Source organism: Nerophis ophidion, linkage group LG05 (genome assembly GCF_033978795.1).
Source record: "Nerophis ophidion isolate RoL-2023_Sa linkage group LG05, RoL_Noph_v1.0, whole genome shotgun sequence".
Classification (NCBI taxonomy): Eukaryota; Metazoa; Chordata; class Actinopteri; order Syngnathiformes; family Syngnathidae; genus Nerophis; species Nerophis ophidion.
Genome location: NC_084615.1, coordinates 15,234,338 through 15,256,308, shown reverse-complemented (window position 1 = coordinate 15,256,308; position 21,971 = coordinate 15,234,338). Strand labels below are relative to the sequence as shown.

The following is a 21,971-nucleotide window of genomic DNA, read 5'->3' as shown; positions in this document are numbered from 1 at the left end:
GGATTTTCAAATTCTATTTGAGTTGTGTCTCTCTTAGAATTAAAAATGTCAAGCAAATCGAGACCAGCTTGCTAGTAAATGAATAAAATGTAAAAAATAGAGGCAGCTCACTGGTAAGTGCTGCTGTGAAAGACTCAAGCCGGCGTCTTGCGGGTTCCAGGGACCACCAAGGAAGGACATGCCTTTTGAGCAGGTGTAGTCCTCTTTCATTTTTCAATAAACAAAAGTCTTTTGTGTGTTGCTTTTCAGCCTTCCCGTTGTCTGCGTGAGCCTCTCGCTCTCTTCCGGGTTGCACGTGCTGCTGCTCGTGTTGTCGTCTCTCTCTCGTTCCTACTTCGTATAGGTTGCTGTCACTCCTGGTCCGGGTCCAAGCCCGTTATTGTGGGTGAAAAGGGTATTTCATGTTTTTTCGATAAATGTATTTAAATTCTGACAGGAAAATATAATGCCGTTCTTAACTCAATATTATTTGTAACAACCTGCAATTCTGAGCGTCATATTCAGCACCTCTGGGATTTTGAAAATGTTTTTACCTTTGTTTGGTTGACGGTCACGTTGTGTCTGAGTGCTGCTGGGACACTTTTGATTGGCTAAATGTGCGGGGAATTTGCAGAGATTCACCAAAGTTTGGTTGCAGCCCATAATTTGCAGGGATTGGTTGAATTTGGGTGAATTGGCGCCATCAAAACATCCTGGAGGGACTGACTGATATCATAAAGCGACCCTAAAGAGTCCATAAAACAAGGACGCCTAAACAAAGAGCAATGAAATAAGATGCCTTCAAATATTTTTATTCACATTGACATGTCACAGCAGAGGAAATTGGCGGATTTATTGGCGTTATTAATATAGTGCAAATTTCTGTAGATAAATAAAAAGCTTCCCTTTATTTGATAACAACATAACATTGACAGCATATAAAAGGTGTACAAATGTAGTGTGTTAATGACCTGTGTTTGTTGAAGTGTCTTAGGCTCTGCTGGTGAATGTTACATTAGTGTGTTACTGGTTTCGCTTGTCCTTGTTGTTGCCAGTCAGTCCAAACAGAGCTGTAGCTGCGATGGCTGCGGAACCTTTGGCCACATCTTTCAACGCATCTCTCACCTGGCTCACCTGCAAAGAGAGATGACACTTTTTAGATCTTTCCCTTTATTTGCCTGATTCAAATATTGACGGTCACAACACCAGGTACACTATATTGCCAAAAGTACTTGGCCAGCCATCCAAATGATGAGAACCAGGTGTCCTAATCACTTGGCCCGGTGTATCAAATCAAGCAATTGGGCATGGACATGGACACTTTTTCCACAAACATTTGTGAAAGAATGGGCCCCTCTCTGGAACTGTCGCAGGATGCCACCTGTGCAACAAATCCAGTCCTGAAATGTCCTCACTCTTAAAGGAGAACATTATCACCAGACCTATGTAAGCGTCAATATATACCTTGATGGTGCAGAAAAAAGATTTCCGAACTCTAAATGGGTGAATTTTGGCAAATTAAACGCCTGTTTATCTCGCTGGAGGCGATGACGTCAGAATGTGACGTCGCCGAGGTAACACACCCACCATTTTCATTTTCAACACATTACAAACACCGGGTCTCAGCTCTGTTATTTTCCGGTTTTTTGACAATATTTTGGAACCTTGGAGACATCATGCCTCGACGGTGTGTTGTCGGAGGGTGTAACAACACTAACAGGGAGGGATTCAAGTTGCACCACTGGCCCAAAGATGCGAAAGTGTCTGCCGCCAGACCCCCATTGAATGTGCCAGAGTGTCTCCACATTTGACCGGCGATGCTAAGGCAGACATGGCACAGAGATGTATGGATAACCTGCAAATGCATTTGCAACGATAGTCAACGAAATCACAAAGGTGAGTTTTGTTGATTTTGGCTGCCAGCTAACCGATGATAACATGCTACGCTAATCGATGCTAACATGCTATTTACCGCCGGTGCTAAAGCAGACATGGAACAGAGATGTATGGATAACCTGTAGATGCATTTGCAACTATATTACGTTTCCTTCCACCCACATTTAATGCGAAAAAAACACTTACCAATCGACGGATTTAAGTTGCTCCAGTGTCACAAGATGCGAAAGTCCTGATCGTTTGGTCCGCACATTTTACCGGCGATGCTAACGCAGCTATTCGGCCATGCTATGGCTATGAATAGCGTCAATAGCTATTCGCTCAATAGCTTCAGTTTCTTCTTCAATATTTTCATACTCCAACCATCTGTTTCAATACATGCGTAATCTGTTGAATCGCTGAAATCCGAGTTTGAATCCGAGCTAATGTCACTATATCTAGCTGTGGTATTCCCATTGTTTGTTTACATTGGCAGCACTGTGTGACGTCACAGGGAAATGGCCAGTGTCTTCGCAGAGAGCCGAAAATAAGGCACTTTAAAGTTAAATTTAGGGATATTCCGAGACCGGTAAAATTTTGAAAAAAATTTCAAAAAATACAACAAGCCACTGGGTACTGATTTTTATTGTTTTTAACCGTTTTGAAATTGTGATAATGTTCCCCTTTAAATATTTCAAAGTCAACTTTATTCTAAGAAAAGTGAAGAGTTTGGGAACAACAGCAACCAAGTGGTAGGCCAGGTAAACTGACAGAGAGGTCAGCATAGTGCAAAGACTTGCTACACAGCTCCAAGTTTCATGTGACCTTCCAATTAGCCCACGCACAGTACGCAGAGAGCTTCGTGGAATGGGTTTCCATGGCTGAGCAGCTGCATCTAAGCCATACGTCACCAAGTCCGATGCAAAGCGTGGGATGCAGTGGTGTAAAGCACGTCGCCACTGGACTCTAGAGCAGTGGAGACGCCTTCTCTGGACTGATGAGTCACGCTATTCCTTCTGGCAATCTGATGGACCAGTCTGGCTTTGGAGGTTGCCAGGAGAACGCTACATTTCGGACTGCATTGTGCCGAGTGTGAAATGTAGTGGAGGGGGAATAATGGTGTGGGGTTGTTTTACAAGAGTTGGGCTTGGATGCTCCAGGAAACCAAAACATTTTGTACAATTCCATGCTCCCCATCCTTGTGGGAACAGTTTGGAGCGGGCCCTTCCTCTTCAATCAATCAATCAATCAATGTTTATTTATATAGCCCTAAATCACAAATGTCTCAAAGGACTCTACAAATCATTACGACTACGACATCCTCGGAAGAACCCACAAAAGGGCAAGGAAAACTCACACCCAGTGGGCAGGGAGAATTCACATCCAGTGGGACGCCAGTGACAATGCTGACTATGAGAAACCTTGGAGAGGACCTCAGAAGTGGGCAACCCCCCCCCCCCTCTAGGGGACTGAAAGCAATGGATGTCGAGCGGGTCTAACATGATACTGTGAAAGTTCAATCCATAGTGGCTCCAACACAGCCGCGAGAGTTCAGTTCAAAGCGGATCCAAGACAGCAGCGAGAGTCCCGTCCACAGGAAACTATCTCAAGCGGAGGCGGATCAGCAGCGTAGAGATTTCCCCAACCGATACAGGCGAGCGGTCCATCCTGGGTCTCGACTCTGGACAGCCAGTACTTCATCCATGGTCATCGGACCGGACCCCCTCCACAAGAGCGGGGGGGACATAGGAGAAAAAGAAAAGAAGCGGCAGATCAACTGGTCTATTTAAAGGCTAGAGTATACAGATGAGTTTTAAGGTAAGACTTAAATGCTTCTACTGAGGTAGCATCTCGAACTGTTACCGGGAGGGCATTCCAGAGTACTGGAGCCCGAACGGAAAACGCTCTATAGCCCGCAGACTTTTCTTCCACAACGACTGTGCACCAGTGCACAAAGCAAGGTCCATAAAGACATGGATGACAGAATCCGATGTGGATGAACTTGACCTAAACCCGATAAAACACCTTTGGGGTGCATTACAACAGAAACTGTGAGCCAGGCCTTGTCCACCAACATCAGTGTGTGACCTCACCAATGCGCTTTTGGAAGAAGGGTGGAAAAGGGCTATAAAGACACTCCGCAACCTTGTGGACAGCCTTCCCAGGAGAGTTGAAGCTGTAGTAGCTGCAAAAGGTCATATTGAACCCTATGGGTTAGGAATGGGATGGCACTTCGAGTTCTTATGTGAGTCAAGGCAGGTGGCCAAACACTTTTGGCAATATAGCGTATGTTTGACTGGTGCTGATATCGGATCAATGGGAAGTTCAAAAGTTGTATCTGGAAATTGTTCAATCAGGCCACTCTCACTTGCAACATGTCTTAAGTCAAAGTGTAAAGGTCAACTCCTTCCAAATAAAAAGACCTACCTGGCGGGACTCTGGTATTCCGTAGCGCAGGTTGGTGACAAAGTGCTCACAGTTCTCACTGAAGACGGAGTAGGGCATCACCTGGCCTACCATATTTTTGGCTTCTGTCAAGATGACAGAAACTGGGCAGGGTTGGTATTTGTCATCCAGGCTGTTGTTGACTCGGTAGCGATCGCTCCCCACCACCGTGCTCAGCTTCTCCCGCTTCACCAGGGCCGTGTCCTTATTAATGAGGTACATCACACCGCTGAGGCCCGCACCTTCGGACTCCGCTGCCAGGAGGGAAGAGGATCTTTCAATTCAGTCAAATACTTGAAAATCACAATGAACATCCATATTCTACCGCTTGTCCTGTTCGGGGCGGCGGGGGATGCTGGAGCCTATCTCGGCTGCATTTCGGCGGAAGGCGGCGTACACCCTGGACAAGTCACCACCTCATCACAGGGCCAACACAGATGGACAACATTCACACTCTATTTAGAGTTGCAACTGAACCTATCCCTATATGTTTTTTCTATTGCTCTTTTTATCTTTGGTATAAACATAATTATGTAAACTCCAAGTTATTGTTTGTTTTTTGTCGTTGCTATTTTTGTTTTTCAACATTTTGTTATTGATCATGTTGTACTGCTTTGTAGTCCTTTCTTTTGTGATTGTGTGATGTGTTTTTGGCCTGGAAGAAAAGTCTCCACTGAGCTGGAGATTTCACGGGGATCCTGAATCATACTTGCCAACCCTCCCGGATTTTCCGGGAGACTCCGGAAATTCAGCACCTCTCCCGAAAACCTCCGGAAATTCAGCCCGAGCTAGAAGCCACGCCCCCTCCAGCTCAAAAATGCACAGTTCGGAGCTTGAAAAGGAGGATTGCAGGCGGATCTGACCGCATTTTAAGTCATTTTTAAAAAACACTGCTAATCTTCCTCCTTTTAGACCGGACGACCGCGGAGAATTAAAGTAGAAACACTCCAGAGGCAGAAGTTCATTAAGAGGGGCGGACTCACCGGCTCTCAGCCATGTTTCCGTCACACAGAGGAAGTCCGCGGGAAGTGAAGAAATCCTTCAGGATAAACGTTTTGTTTGTCAAAGATCTTGAGTTCACAAGACCGAACTTGGTGGGGGCCAGCACGTCCAAGGGCGCAGCTAATCTAGGTGGGGCCCGACACACAGCCCGCAGGTGGCGGGGGAGAGGACGACAGAGACGAAAATAGACGCAAACAACACAAAAACGAACAGAGCTTGACAGTGAGTGACGCCAGGCCAAAGCACATACTGGCGCCATCTTCTGGAAACTCGGAAGTGACGTTACTCAAATAGTGAAAGGTAAGTGTTGTTGTTTTTTTTTAGTAACCACCAAGCACAGTACAGTTAGTAGAACTGTGTATTTGTCTGAAATTCAACTATTTATTTTATTTATATATATAATAAAATAAATATATATAGCTAGAATTCAATGAAAGTTACGTATTTCATACACATATATATGTATGAAATACTCGAGTTAGTGAATTGGCTGTAAATATAGTCCTCCCCCTCTTAACCACGCCCCTGCCCAAACCACGCCTCCGCCCCACCTCCTGAAATCAGGGGTCTCAAGGTTGGCAAGTATGTCCTGAATCAACGAAGCAAAGTTCCAACACAAGGAGCCTGAACACACCTCCAGGGGACGCTTAGGGGCCCGAGGATCCACGTGGGATTGATGGCAACCTCAAATCATTAAAGGCCTACTGAAAGCCACTACTACCGACCACGCAGCCTGATAGTTTATATGTCAATGATGAAATATTAACATTGCAATACATGCCAATACGGCCGGTTTAGTTTACTAAATTGCAATTTTAAATTTCCCGCGGAGTTTCTTGTTGAAAACGTCGCGGAATGATGACGCGTGTTTTTGACGTCGCGGCCTGTAGAGGACATATTTGTGCAGCACCATTTGCGGCTAAAAGTCGTCTCTTTTCATCGCATAATTACACAGTAATTTGGACATCTGTGTTGCTGAATCTTTTGCAATTTGTTCAATTAATAATGGAGAAGTCAAAGTAGAAAGATGGAGGTGGGAAGCTTTAGCCTTTAGCCACACAAACACACGGTGTTTCCTTGTTTAAAATTCCCAGAGGTGAAGCTTTACTATGGATCAGAGCAGTCAAGCGAACATGGTTCCTGACCACTTGTCAACCGGCAGGTTTCGGTGAGAAAATTGTGGTAAAAAGTCGCCTCTTGCCGGAGATCAGCGGAGCTTGCGCCGTCCATGCATCTGCTGTTGACTTCCGTCAAACACTGGCCTCAAGACACCCGTGGACACACCCCTCCCGACTATCAGGTACTATTTAATCTCACTAAAACACTAGCAACACAATAGAAAGATGCGGGATTTCCCAGAATGATCCTAGTAAATGTGTCTAAAAACATCTGAATCAAATTTTTTTCTAGTTCTTCGTTATCAATATCATCATCCACGAATCTTTCATCCTCGCTCAAATTAATGGGGGAATTGTCGTTTTCTCGGTCCGAATAGGTCTTGCTGCTGGAGGCTCACATTGTAAACAATGTGAGGAGTCCTCACACCTGTGACCTCATCGTCTGCTACTTCCGGAACAGGCAAGGCTTTTTTATTAGCGACCAAAAGTTGCGAACTTTATCGTCTATGTTCTCTACTAAATCCTCTCAGCAAAAATATGGCAATATCGCGAAATGATCAAGTATGACACATAGAATGGACCTGCTTTCCCCGTTAGAATAAGAAAATCTAATTTCAGTAAGCTTTTAAAATAATTTGTGAAAAATCAATCTTGTCGTAGTTCATTTTGTGGCCAGTTTGGTCCGTTTCACATTGTTTTTTACACACAGGCAGAAATGTAGATAAAGAGACCTGATCAAGTTGGGCCCTGAGCAGAATTTGACTTAATAATGTTGAAGTGCACTCTTTCACACAGCTGTGTGTTGGCAGTCAGTAATACACTGACTACTCTAAAGTACTTTCCATTGCAGTGGCCCTTTAAAGGATGTGACATTGAAACAACTTGTCGAACGAGATCATGACCTCAAACATGACCTTGCCAACGTGAAATCATACTTGCCAACCCTCCCGAAATTCGGCGCCTCTCCCGAAAACCTCCAGGAAGAAATGTTCTCCCGAAATTCAACGGAGCCGGAGGACACGCCCCCTCCAGCTCCTTGCAGACCTGAGTGGGGACAGCCTGTCTTCACGTCCGCTTTCCAACTATACAAACAGCTTGCCTGCCCAATCACGTTACAACATCTACGGATTTTAATAAAAAAACTGCACACCCAAGGAGATGAAGCAGAAGAACGAGGAAGTTACAGTTACTGTCTGTAATAGAGTGATTCTATGTTGTCTGTTGCCATCTCCTGATGAATGTTGGCTATAGCATTGTGGGGTTGCTTTTTGATTGGCCAACGATTTATGTGGGGTTGCGCACCTGACGGAAAGTGACTCTCGCCAGTACGCAGAACAAAGGTTACTCAAATAGTGAAAGGTAAGTGTTTTTGTTTTTTTTTAGTAACCAGCAAGCACAGTACAGTTAGAACTGTGTTTTTATTACTGTGTATTTGATAGGTGCCGTCTGAAATTCAACTATTTATTTTATTTATATATGTAATATAATAAACATATACAGTATAGCTAAAATTCACTGATAGTCAAGTATTTCATATATATATATATATTGTCAAACTGTGACTTGGATGAGGATCGTTTCTTCGACGCAGAGGGAAGTTAGCACGAGAGAGACGTGAATGTGAGTACTACTTTTATTTTAACACTATAACTAACAAAAGACAAAGAAACACTTGGCTATGGAACCAAACACTTGCACTATGGCACTATGGCATAGACCAGTGGTGTCAAACTCAAATACAAAGCGGGCCAAAATTTAAAACTGAACAAAGCCGCGGGCCGAGGTTGAACAAATTAACCCTTTAATGGGGACCCAACCAAGTTTTGCATTGAATCTTGAACAAGCAAGGCTTACAGTATATAACTTTATAGTGACATACAAAATCCAGTTTCAAATAATAATTAAAAAATATCAATGGCATATCAAATAAAATAAATGTATTTAATGCCTTTTTTTGGTGGCTGGGTTTGGTGGTAGCGGGGGTGTATATTGTAGCGTCCCGAAAGAGTTAGTGATGCAAGGGGTTCTGGGTATTTGTCCGGTTGTGTTTATGTTGTGTTACGGTGCGGATGTTCTCCCGAAATGTGTTTGTCATTCTTGTTTGCTGTGGGTTCACAGTGTGGCGCATATTTGTAACAGTGTTAACCTTGTTTATACGGCCACCCTCAGTGTGACCTGTATGGCTGTTGACCAAGTATGCCTTGCATACACTTGTGTGTGTGTATGAGCCGCATATAATATGTGAGTGGGCTGGCATGCTGTTTTTATGGAAGAAAAGCGGACGTGGCGACATGTAGAGAACGCCAAAAGCAGTGCTTTTACGGCCCGCCCCCAATATTATTGTCCGGGTGGAAATCGGGAGAAATTCGGGAAGGTCACTGAACTTCGGGAGTCTCCCGGGAAAATTGGGAGGGTTGACGAGTATGAGTATAAGTGGTAAATGTGGTGTTACAGCGGCGGGCAAGCTCTAATGTTAATTTGATATTGCCTCAAGGGCCAAATGAAATTACACGGCGGGCCAAATTTGGCCCGCGGGCCAGAGTTTGACACCCATGGCATAGACTATGGACATAAACAAAAGACTTAGCACAAAAGCAATTAACTATGGACTAGAAACAAAAACTTACACGACATGGAACTGTTAACAAGGGCATGAAGCACGGGTAGAGTGTGAAGATGCCAGCACAAAGAGAAGAAAAAGAATGACTGAAATAGCAGCTATGATCATTAGTGAAAAATAAGTGTGAGGCTGGGAACAGGGACGTGATTAGGAGACCAGGTGATACTAATGGGTTGGCATGGAGACGAAAACAAACCAGGAAGTGAAAAGACAGAACTGAATGTCCAAAAAAGCAAAACATAACATGACCAAACATAACAAAACACAACATAATCCACAGGCGTGACATATATGAAATATATTTGTAGATGTAAATATACTCAACTCTCTCCTTTGAGTCACACATTAAAAGCGTTACTAAAACGGCCTTCTTTCATCTCCGTAATATCGCTAAAATTCGCTCCATTCTGTCCACTAAAGACGCTGAGATCATTATCCATGCGTTTGTTAGGTCTCGTCTCGACTACTGTAACGTATTATTTTGGGGTCTCCCCATGTCTAGCATTAAAAGATTACAGTTGGTACAAAATGCGGCTGCTAGACTTTTGACAAGAACAAGAAAGTTTGAGCACATTACGCCTGTACTGTATATACATTATATACATATATACCTATATACATATATACCTATACTGGCTCACCTGCACTGGCTTCCTGTGCACTTAAGATGTGACTTTAAGGTTTTACTACTTACGTATAAAATACTACACGGTCTAGCTCCATCCTATCTTGCCGATTGTATTGTACCATATGTCCCGGCAAGAAATCTGCGTTCAAAAGGCTCCGGCTTATTAGTGATTCCTAAAGCCCCAAAAAAGTCTGCGGGCTATAGAGCGTTTTCCGTTCGGGCTCCAGTACTCTGGAATGCCCTCCCGGTAACAGTTCGAGATGCCACCTCAGTAGAAGCATTTAAGTCTCACCTTAAAACTCATCTGTATACTCTGGCCTTTAAATAGACCTCCTTTTTAGACCAGTTGATCTGCCGCTTCTTTTCTTTTTCTCCTATGTCCCCCCCTCTCTTGTGGAGGGGGTCCGGTCCGATGACCATGGATGAAGTACTGGCTGTCCAGAGTCGGGACCCAGGATGGACCGCTCGCCTGTATCGGTTGGGGTCATCTCTACGCTGCTGATCCGCCTCCGCTTGAGATGGTTTCCTGTGGACGGGACTCTCGCTGCTGTCTTGGATCCGCTTTGAACTGAACTCTCGCGGCTGTGTTGGAGCCACTATGGATTGAACTTTCACAGTATCATGTTAGACCCGCTCGACATCCATTGCTTTCGGTCCCCTAGAGGGGGGGGGGGGTGGGGGTGTGCCCACTTCTGAGGTCCTGTCCAAGGTTTCTCATAGTCAGCATTGTCACTGGCGTCCCACTGGATGTGAATTCTCCCTGCCCACTGGGTGTGAGTTTTCCTTGCCCTTTTGTGGGTTCTTCCGAGGATGTCGTAGTCGTAATGGTTTGTACAGTCCTTTGAGACATTTGTGATTTAGGGCTAAATAAATAAACATTGATTGATTGATTAACCACTCCTCCCACTCCCGAAATCGGAGGTCTCAAGGTTGGCAAGTATGCGTTAAATCAACGTTAGCTTCTGATCATTTGACCGTTGAAATTCCAACGTTGTCTCACTTTACAAATACGACTACTTTCCAAAGTCCTTGTGTGTGTGTGTGTGTGTGTGTGTGTGTGTGTGTGTGTGTGTGTGTGTGTGTGTGTGTGTGTGTGTGTGTGTGTGTGTGTGTGTGTGTGTGTAAGAGTGCAGAACTCACAGGGGGGGGGGCCACGTGGACCCCCAGGCCGTGTGTGTATAATATAATAATAATATGTGTGTGTACAGTATAATGCAAGTAGGAGTGCAGAACTCACAGGGGATAGTTATGTGGACCACCATGCCGTTGCCCTCGTACAAAGCCCAGTGCTGGTAGCCCGACCTGGAGATCTCTATCATGTCCCCAGGCTGGGGTTTCACTTCATCCTGAGACACATGGAGGAAATATTCTTATTAGTATAGTAATATGAGTCAATGATAATATAAGTGAGTGATAATATATAATGTCATTGATAATACATACCGTATTTTTCGGACTATAAGGCGCAGTTTTTTTCATAGTTGGTGCGAAATTTTTAACACATTACCATAAAATATCAAATAATATTATTCAGCTCATTCACGTAAGAGACTAGACCAGTGGTTCTTAACCTGGGTTCGATCGAACCCTAGGGGTTCGGTGAGTCGGCCTCAGGGGTTCGGTGGCGGTCAAGTCACACCCAACTCATTGTGTACATTAGACCTGGGCAAATTAACACCCCGGGGGCCACATGCGGCCCGTTAAGCTTTTCAATCAGGCCCTGCCGGACATTCCCAAATAATTTTTTTAGATCTTTAAGATGGAAAGTGTTGGTGCCATTATGATGTGCACTCATGTTTTATAATGATCCTAAGTCTTGAACTATACTATGTATTTCAATGGTTGAAATCTGCGCTTTTGCATGATATACTAGTTACCATGGCAGGGGTCACCAACGTGGTGCCTGCGGGCACCAGATCGCCCGCAAGGACCAGATGAGTCGCCCACTGGCCTGTGCTAAAAATAGCTCAAATAGCAGCACTTACCAGTGAGCTGCCTCTATTTTTTTAAATGTATTTATTTACTAGCAAGCTGGTCTCGCTTTGCTCGACATTTTTAATTCTAAGAGACACAAAACTTAAATAGAATTTGAAAATCCAAGAAAATATTTTAAAGACTTGGTGTTCACTTGTTTAAATAAATTCATTTATTTTTTTACTCTGCTTTTTCTAACTTTCAGAAAGACAATTTTAGGGAAAAAAAACAACCGTAAAAATGATTTTAGGATTTTTAAACACATGTACCTTTTTACCTTTTAAATTCCTTCCTCTTCTTTCCTGACAATTTAAATCAATTTTCAAGTATTATTTTTTATTATTGTAAAGAATAATAAATACATTTTACCGGTTTCATTCATTTTAGCTTCTGTTATTTCAACAAAGAATATTTGTGAAATATTTCTTCAGACTTATTATGAATAAAATTCAAAAAAATATTCTGGCCAATCCAGAAAATCTGTAGAATCAAATTTAAATCTTATTTCAAAGTCTTTTGAATTTCATTCAAAATGTTTGTTCTGGAAAATCTAGAAGAAATAATGATTTGTCCTTGTTAGAAATATAGCTTGGTCCAATTTGTTATATATTCTAACAAAGTGTAGATTGGACTTTGGGGCGGCATGGCGTAGTGGGTAGAGCGGCCGTGCCAGAAACCTGAGAGTTGCAGGTTCGCTTCTCACCTAATGACATTCAAATCGCTGCCGTTGTGTCCTTGGGCAGGACACTTCACCTTTGCCCCCGGTGCCGCTCACACTGGTGAATGAATGATGAATGATGGTCGGAGGGGCCGTAGGCGCAAATTGGCAGCCACTCTTCCGTCAGTCTACCCCAGGGCAGCTGTGGCTACAGATGTAGCTTACCACCACCAGGTGTGAATGAATGATGGGTTCCCACTTCTCTTTGAGCGCTTTGAGTATCTAACAATAGAAAAGCGTGATATAAATCTAATCCATTATTATTATTTAACCTATTCAAAACATGTCATTAAAATTCTAAAATTAATCTTAATTGGGAAAAAATACTAATGTTCCATAAATTATTTTTTTTATTTTTTCAAAAAGATTCGAATTAGCTAGTTTTTCTCTTCATTTTTTTCCGGTTGAATTTTGAATTAGAAGTGGCGTAATTGAATATAAACTATGTTTTAAAATTTAATTTACATTTTTTACGTGTTTTCTCCTCTTTTAAACCGTTCAATTAAGTGTTTTTTCATCATTTATTCTCTACAAAAAAAATTTCCGTAAAAGGAAAAAAAATGTACGATGGAATGACAGAAAGAAATACCTATTTTTTTATACATATAGATTTATTTGTTAAAGGTAAATTGAGCAAGTTGGCTATTTCTGGCAATTTAAGTGTGTATCAAACTGGTAGCCCTTCGCATTAATCAGTACCCAAGAAGTAGGTCTTGCTTTCAAAAAGGTTGGTCATCTAAGACCAGGCACCAAGCAGTGTGGGTGGGGAGTGTTTCCACAGCTTAAAATGCTGGTGTCAGGGACAGACCCGGAAGGAGATTTTTACAATATATTCATATTTATCAGGTTTTTTTTACCGTTTACAATTCATATTTCGCTGTTTGTTGCATTTTTGTTGTGTTTCGCTTGATTGTAAAATATGTGGATGGAGAGGGGGGGCGACGTTCATATGTTGTCAATATTCAGTCTTTTATCCTTCATAGATAATATTGTAATCCCACATTCGTTATTTTTATGTACATTTTGGGTGTCTCATTCAGTGAAAAAAAAAGTAAAATTGCATTCCGTTTTTTAAAGCGGTCGGTTGGTAATAACGTTTTTAGGATTTGATCTGACATCATTGCAAGGTTTTGTATTAGTGTTCCTAAAAATAGATAATATGGCCCCCAGAGACATTTTTTTCTCTAAATTTCGCCCCCGGGTCAAAATAAATGCCCAGTCCTGGTGAAAATAAAAACTTCTCCCTATCGGCTTATTATGGTTTCGGCAACTAGAGATGCGCGGATAGGCAATTATATCATCCGCAACCGCATCACCAGAGTCGTCATCCACCCGCCGTCCACCTGAACCAACATTTTATCAGAAACGCATCCGCCCGCCACCCGCCCGCTGAAATACATCAGGGGTTTGGCACCTTTACCACTCACAGAGCTGCCTTAACACGTTTCACAGAGTAACGAAGACAATTGGCGCCACAAAGTTCTCACGATTATCCAATTGGCGTTCTTCCTGATGACAAGAATATGGGCGTGATGTTAAGCCATTGGCTTTGACACCTTCAACATGTACACACCGACTGTTAGTCTGGTATCATGTTGTGTGCAGATTCCGCAATCACACGTACAAGACTGAAAGGCATACTGGGTGATACAGAGTACACTGATGGTTGTGATATAAACAACTTTAACACTTACTAATATGCGCCACGCTGTGAAGCCACACCAAACAAGATTGACAAACACATTTCGAGAGAACATCCTCCATCCATCCATCTTCTTCCGCTTATCCGAGGTGGGGTCGCGGGGGCAACAGCCTAAGCAGGGAAACCCAGACTTCCCTCTCCCCAGCCACTTCGTCCAGCTCTTCCCGGGGGATCCCGAGGTGTTCCCAGGCTAGCCGGGAGACATAGTCTTCCCAACGTGTCCTGGGTCTTCCCCGTGGCCTCCTACCGGTTGGACGTGCCCTAAACACCTCCCTAGGAAGGCGTTCGGGTGGCATCCTGACCAGATGCCCGAACCACCTCATCTGGCTCCTCTCGATGTGAAGGAGCAGCGGCTTTACTTTGAGTTCCTCCCGGATAACAGAGCTTCTCACCCTATCTCTAAGGGAGAGCCCTGCCACACGGCGGAGGAAACTCATTTCGGCCGCTTGTACCCGTGATCTTATCCTTTCGGTCATGACCCAAAGCTCATGACCATAGGTGAGGATGGGAACGTAGATCGACCTGTAAATTGAGAGCTTTGCCTTCCGGCTCAGCTCCTTCTTCACCACAACGATCCTCACAGTAACACAACATAAACCCAACACAACCAATACCCAGAATCCTTTGTATCCGTGATACCCCCTGAATATATTTTACACCCCCGCTCCCCCAACCCCGCCCACTTTACCGACGCACTTCTGCTAGCGGGGTGTATAAAATAGTCAGGAAATGTCATGAAAACAAAGGATTCTGGGTATTTGTTGTGTTGCGTTTATGTTGTGTTACTGGGAGGATGTTCTCCCGAAATGTGTTTGTCAATCTTGTTTGGTGTGGCTTCACAGCATGGCGCATATTACTAAGAGTGTTAGAATTGTTGATATCACAACCATTAGTGTACTCTGTGTCACCCAGTATGCCTTGCGGAAGCCACACACAACATGATGCTGGACTGACAAGTAGGTTGTACATGTTGTAGTGGGCGACAAAGTCAATGCCTTCATAGCACGCCCTAATACTTATTATCTGGGTGACTGCCGGCAGTCATTCTAGAGAATAATTGCGTCTCCTATTGACTTATTCGCTATGTGACACCGGTCTTAAATGGCTCTTCGAATGGCAAAAGTTACTGATCCCAGAACCATGCGTATCAAATATTTCCGGATGATTCAACCGCCACCCGCCCGAATCTAATTAAAATCTCTTTTTTCGACATGTCACCCGCCCGACCCGCGGTTTATCCGCGGACTCCGTGGATGAGACCGCATACCGTGCATCTCTGGCGGCAACAGCAGAAGTCAAACTGATTTGCAGGTGTGTCATTTGTTGTGAGTTCATGCACTGTGTTGGTTTTGTTCTTTGAACAAGGTTCGTTTTGTGCACCACTAAAAAAAAATCATATAACATTGTGTTGTATTTGAGGAAAAAAAAAATATATATATATTTTTAACTAAAGAAGGGTTCGGTGAATGCGTAATGAAACTGGTGGGCTTCGGTATCTCCAACAAGGTTAAGAACCACTGGTCTTAATAAATGGGTTGTACTTGTATAGCGCTTTTCTACCTTCAAGGTACTCAAAGCGCTTTGACACTACTTCCACATTTACCCATTCACACACTGATGGAAGGAGCTGCCATGCAAGGCGCTAACCAGCACCCATCAGGAGCAAGGGTGAAGTGTCTTGCTCAGGACACAACGGACGTGACGAGGTTGGTTCTAGGTGGGATTTGAACCAGTGACCCTCGGGTTGCGCTCGGCCACTCTCCCACTGCGCCACGCCGTCCCTTATCCATGGGATTTATGGATTAAGAGTGACAGATTGTTTGGTAAAGGTATAGCAAGTTCTATATGTTATAGTTATTTGAATGACTCTTACCATAATATGTTAGGTTAACACACCAGGCACCGTCTCAGTTGTTATTTAAGCCTCATATAACGTACACTTATTCAGCCTGTTTTTCACTATTCTTTATTTATTTTAAATTGCCTTTCAAATGTCTATACTTCCTGTTGGGTTTTATCAAATACATTTCCCCAAAAAATGCGACTTATACTCCAGTGCGACGTAAATATGTTTTTTTTCCTTCTTTATTATCCCCCGAAAAATACGCTAAGTCAATACTCTAATATAAGTCAAAGATAATATAATGTAAATGAATGATAATATAATATGAGTCAGGGATAATATAATATAATAGAATGTTGATGTGTAGAGGAGGATTTGACAGTGATGGTGGCAAGGGGGCGGAGAAAGCGGCTGAGCGGAGAGTCGAGGCCGGCTGGGAGGGACGCCACAATCTAGATCAGGTGCATGGCTCTACGTATCTCCCCGCCTCTCCGCTCAGCCGCATACTCCACTTCCTTGCCGCCATCTTGGGCAGGGCTCCAGCGTGTCCTGCCCCGCCGTCGGCTCCGCCTCTCCACAGATAATATAATACAAATCAATGATAACATAATATAAGTGAATAATAATCTAATATAAGTGAATGAAAGTAATCATGACAAGTGCACTTACATATGTCGCCATGTCGCTGTAAGAAAAGAAAGCAGAAAAGAAAGTCGGACAAACTTTCACTTCTGTTGCATTTCCTCAGAAAACTCGCTCTTGTTTTTCTTTTCCTTCCTGACAACGTGCAAACTTCACGGTGTCTCTTCAAATGTTATTTTATTTGTTGAAATATTCATTGAAATGTTATTTGTCAACACTTATTCTCTGTAAAAAGCCATACATCCAATATGATGAAGACTTACAAGACTTTTTTGCGTATATATATATATATATATATATATATATATATATATGTATATATGTGTGTGTTTGTGTATATATATGTATATACAGTATATATATTTATATATGTGTATATGTATTTATATATGTGTATATATATATATATGTATGTATATATGTGTGTATGGTTATAGTTATATTGCAGAATAGTCAAATGATGCAGAATACAACATAAAAGGGAATAAGTTATGTAGCAGAATACAACATAAAAGGGAATAAGTTATGTAGCAGAATACAAAATAAAAGTATGCGAGCATGCAAATACATTCGCTATTAGAGCTAAGCTAACATTGAAACATAAAGTTTGAAGTTTGCGTCTCCTTACCTTTGTGTGCTGGCTCCTACTGTACTTACTGTACTGAGGAAGGCGGCTAAAAAGTCCCTTTTTTATCTTCCGAGGATCAGCCGTCAGAGATCAGCTGACCTGACCGACCCTTTCAAAATAAAAGTATGAAAGTGTAAACGTGTAGATGTGTAGAAGTGTACTAGTAGAAGTTTTAGTGACGTGAGGAAACAATGAGGTGTTTTCTAGGCTCCCCAGTGGGAGTCCGAGGGGGTCCCCACCCTCTTTAACATGGTTCTTATTTCAGCCTATGGCAGGGGTGTCCAAACTTTTTCCACAGAGGGCCGCACACGGAAATATTTAAGCATGCGGGGGCCATTTTGATATTTTTCATTTTCAAACTATAACAAAATATTTATTTCATCCTTTATCTCAATAAGCAGCTGCCTTTAAGGAGGGTGGGGACCCCTCAGACCCCCCACTGGGGAGCCTAGATAACACCTTATCGTTATCTCTAAAACATGTGCTAGTACAACTGCCACACTTCTCTGTGATTGGAGCTTTTCATATATATACAGTGGGGCAAAAAGGTATTTAGTCAGCCAGCTATTGTGCAAGTTCTCCCACTTAAAATGATGACAGAGGTCTGTAATTTTCATCATAGGTACACTTCAACTGTGAGAGACAGAATGTGGAAAAAAAATCCAGGAATTTTAAAGAATTTAATTGTAAATTATGCTGGAAAATAAGTATTTGGTCACTTCAAACAAGGAAGATCTCTGGCTCTCACAGACCTGTAACTTCTTCTTTAAGAAGCTCTTCTGTCCTCCACTTGTTACCTGTATTAATGGAACCTGTTTGAACTCTGTATAAAAGACACCTGTCCACAGCCTCAAACAGTCAGACTCCAAACTCCACTATGGCCAAGACCAAAGAGCTGTCGAAGGACACCCGGAAAATAACTCAACTCTGGGAGCAATTATCAGAAAATGGAAGACATACAAGACCACTGATAATCTCCCTCTATCTGGGGCTCCACGCAAGATCTCATCCCGTGGGGTCGAAATGATCATGAGAACGGTGAGCAAAAATCCCAGAACCACACGGCGGGACCTGGTGAATGACCCGCAGAGAGCTGGGACCAAAGTAACAAAGGTTACCATCAGTAACACACTACGCCGACAGGGAATCAAATCCTGCAGTGCCAGACATGTCCCCCTGCTTAAGCCAGTGCATGTTCAGGCCCGTCTGAAGTTTGCCAGAGAGCACACTCCCGGGAGAATGTCATGTGGTCAGATGAAACCTAAATAGAACTTTTTGGTATAAACTCAACTCGTCGTGTTTGGAGGAAGAAGAATACTGAGTTGCATCCCAAGAACACCACACCTACTGTGAAGCATGGGGGGGGAAACATCATGCTTTGGGGCTGTTTTTCTGCTAAGAGGACAGGACGACTGATCCGTGTTCAGGAAAGAATGAATGGGGCCATGTATCGTGAGATTTTGAGCCAAAACCTCCTTCCATCAGTGAGAGCTTTGAAGATGAAACGTGGCTGGGTGTTCTAGCATGACAATGATCCCAAACACATCGCCCAGGCAACGAAGGAGTGGCTCCAGACCTCAACCCCATAGAAAATCTGTAGAGGGAGTTGAAAGTCCGTGTTGCTCGGCGACAGCCCCAAAACATCACTGCTCTCAAGAAGATCTGCATGGAAGAATGGGCCAAAATACCAGCTACTGTGTGTGCAAACATGGTAAAGACCTATATAATCGTTTGACCTCTGTTATTGTCAACAAAAGTTACATTACAAAGTATAGAGTTGAATATTTGTTATTGACCAAATACTTATTTTCCACCATAATTTACAAATAAATTCTTTAAAATTCTTACAATGTGAATTCCTGGATTTTCTTTTCACATTCTGTCTCTCACAGTTGAAGTGTACCTATGATGAAAATTACAGACCTCTGTCATCATTTTAAGTGGGAGAACTTGCACAATCGGCGGCTGACTAAACACTTTTTTGCCCCACTGTGTGTGTGTGTGTATATATATATATATATATATATATATATATATATATATATATATATATATATATATATATATATATACATATATAATAAATACTTGAATTTCAGTGTTCATTTAGTTACACATATACACACATAACACTCATCTACTCATTGTTGAGTTAAGGTTTGAATTTTCCATCGTTATTCCATTCTCTGTCACTATTTTTCTAAACATATGCATATACAGTAGATGGCAGTATTGTCCTGTTTAAGAGTGTCGCAACATTGCTGTTCACGGCAGACGAACTGCTTTACGGTAGACGAAACGTGACTGCTGTTGTTGTGTGTTGTTACCGCGCTGGGAGGACGTTAATGAAACTGCCTAACAATAAACCCACATAAGAAACCAAGCACTCGCCCTCGATCATTCTACAGTTATAACGTCATTGGGCAGGCACGCTCTTTATATTGTGGGAAAGCGGACGTGAAAACAGGCTTCCTTGAAAGTAAAATAAACAAGAGTCAAACCTGCTAAAGCAATGTCCTTCCTGAGTTGTCCATGGAACCCGAGTTGTTCACAGGAACTTTGAATGCTCCAGGATACCAAAACATTTTGTACAATTCCATGCTCCCCAACCTTGTGGGAACAGTTTGGAGCGGGCCCCCTTCCTCTTCCAACATGACTGTGCACCAGTGCACAAAGCCAGGTCCATAAAGACATGGATGACAGAGTCTAGTGTGGATGAACTTGACTGGCCTGCACAGAGTCCTGACCTGAACCCGATAGAAGACCTTTGGAATTAATTAAAAGAGAGGCCTTCTCGTGGTGTGACCCCACCAGTGCACTTTTGGAAGAATGGTGGAAAATGGCTATAAAGACACTCGGCAACCTTGTGGACAGCCTTCCCAGAAGAGTTGAAGCTGTAATAGCTGCAAAGGGTCATATTGAACCCTGCGGGTTAGGAATGGGATGGCATTTAAACTTCATATGTGAGTCAAGGCAGGTGGCCAAATACTTATGTCTGCCTTGCCTGCATCAAGCATGATGGTCTGGGCTGCATGAGTGCTGGAGAACTGCGGTTCATTGAGGGAATGATGAATTCCCGGGGTGACGACATAAAATATGTGAAGGGACGAACACAAAATGACAAGTAAGTGATGGAGTGGCCAAGTAAAATACGAAAGTGTGAGGTTTTTTTTTTTTTGATTGATTGATTGTTGTTTTCTCTTTCTATATTTCACTTTTGTACAAACCCCGTTTCCATATGAGTTGGGAAATTGTGTTAGATGTAAATATAAATGGAATACAATGATTTGCAAATCCTTTTCAACCCATATTCAGTTGAATATGCTCCAAAGACAACATATTTGATGTTCAAACTGATAAACCATTTTTTGTGTGCAAATAATAATTAACTTTAGAATTTGATGCCAGCAACATGTGACAAAGAAGTTGGGAAAGGTGGCAATAAATACTGATAAAGCTGAGGAATGCTCATCAAACACTTATTTGGAACATCCCACAGGCGTGCAGGCTAATTGGGAACAGGTGGGTGCCCTGATTGGGTATAAAAACACCTTCCCAAAAAGTGCTCAGTCCTTCACAAGAAAGGATGGGGCGAGGTACACCCCTTTGTCCACAACTGCGTGAGCAAATAGTCAAACAGTTTAAGAACAATGTTTCTCAAAGTGCAATTGCAAGAAATTTAGGGATTTCAACATCTACGCTCCATAATATCATCAAAAGGTTCAGAGAATCTGGAGAAATCACTCCACGTAAGCGGCATGGCCGGAAACCAACATTAAATGACCGTGACCTTCCCTCCCTCAGACGGCACTGTATCAAAAACCGACATCAATCTCTAAAGGATATCAACACAAGGGCTCAGGAACACTTCAGAAAACCACTGTCACTAAATACAGTTTGTCGCTACATCTGTAAGTGCAAGTTAAAGCTCTACTATGCATGGCGAAAGTCATTTATCAACAACATCCGGAAACGCCGCCGGCTTCTCTGGGCCCTAAATCATCTAAAATGGACTGATGCAGAGTGAAAAAGTGTTAAGTGGTCTGACGAGTCCACATATCAAATTGTTTTTGGAAATATTCGACATCGTGTCATCTGGACCAAAGGGGAACCGAACCATCCAGACTGTTATCTACGCAAAGTTGAAAAGCCAGCATCTGTGATGGTATGGGGGTGTATTAGTGCCCAAGGTATGGGTAACTTACACATCTGTGAAGGCACCATTAATGCTGAAAAGTACATACAGGTTTTGGAGCAACACATGCTGCCATCTCATGGACGCCCCTGCTTATTTCAGCAAGACAATGCCAAGCCACATTCAGCGCGTGTTACAACAGCGTGGCTTCGTAAAAAACGAGTTTGGGTACTTTCCTGGCCCGCCTGCAGTCCAGACCTGGAAAATGTGTGAAGCGTAAAATACAACAGCTGAGACCCCGGACTGTTGAACGACTGAAGCTCTACATAAAACAAGAATGGGAAAGAATTCCAGTTTCAAAGCTTCAACAATTAGTTTCCTCAGTTCCCAAACCTTTATTGAGTGTTGTTAAAAGAAAAGGTGATGTTGTCAGGATTGGATTTGGATTAAGGTTGTTTCCCCGACGCAGAGGATGATTAGCACTGGCAAGGCGTGAGTGTGAGTACATATTTTATTTATATACTATTTACAAAAGGGGCGTAGTGGGTAGAGCGGGCGTGCCAGAAACCTGAGGGTTGCAGGTTCGCTTCCCACCTATTGACATCCAAATCGCTGCCGTTGTGTCCTTGGGCAGGACACTTACCCTTTGCCCCCGGTGCCGC

At 42.9% G+C, this 21,971-nt stretch overlaps 1 protein-coding gene across 3 annotated transcripts; it reads right to left on the bottom strand.

The window, feature by feature from the left end:
- Positions 1 to 770: 770 nt before the first annotated feature.
- On the bottom strand, positions 771 to 17,342 carry LOC133552737 (phospholipase A and acyltransferase 3-like). Of its 3 annotated transcripts, XM_061900175.1 has the most exons (5): positions 17,175 to 17,340; positions 16,574 to 16,589; positions 10,905 to 11,013; positions 4,282 to 4,553; positions 771 to 1,113 (listed from the first exon to the last, which is right to left on the bottom strand). In XM_061900175.1, the coding sequence occupies exons 2-5, from the start codon at positions 16,583 to 16,585 to the stop codon at positions 1,003 to 1,005; spliced, it is 504 nt and encodes a 167-aa protein (XP_061756159.1). In that variant the 5' UTR covers positions 16,586 to 16,589; positions 17,175 to 17,340; the 3' UTR covers positions 771 to 1,002. The 3 variants fall into 3 exon arrangements, with proteins under 3 accessions (XP_061756159.1, XP_061756160.1, XP_061756161.1); XM_061900176.1 differs by lacking the exon at positions 16,574 to 16,589 and having other exon boundaries at positions 17,175 to 17,342; XM_061900177.1 differs by lacking the exons at positions 16,574 to 16,589; positions 17,175 to 17,340 and adding an exon at positions 12,345 to 12,570.
- Between the last annotated feature and the right edge of the window lie 4,629 nt (positions 17,343 to 21,971).

Excerpts from the sequence above, each read along its gene's own strand:
- LOC133552737 (XM_061900175.1), bottom strand. Across the intron at positions 4,554-10,904 it reads GGTCCACATAACTATCCCCT|CGGAGTCCGAAGGTGCGGGC; the intron begins GTGAGTTCTGCA and ends CCCTCCTGGCAG. Across the intron at positions 1,114-4,281 it reads GAATACCAGAGTCCCGCCAG|GTGAGCCAGGTGAGAGATGC; the intron begins GTAGGTCTTTTT and ends CTCTCTTTGCAG.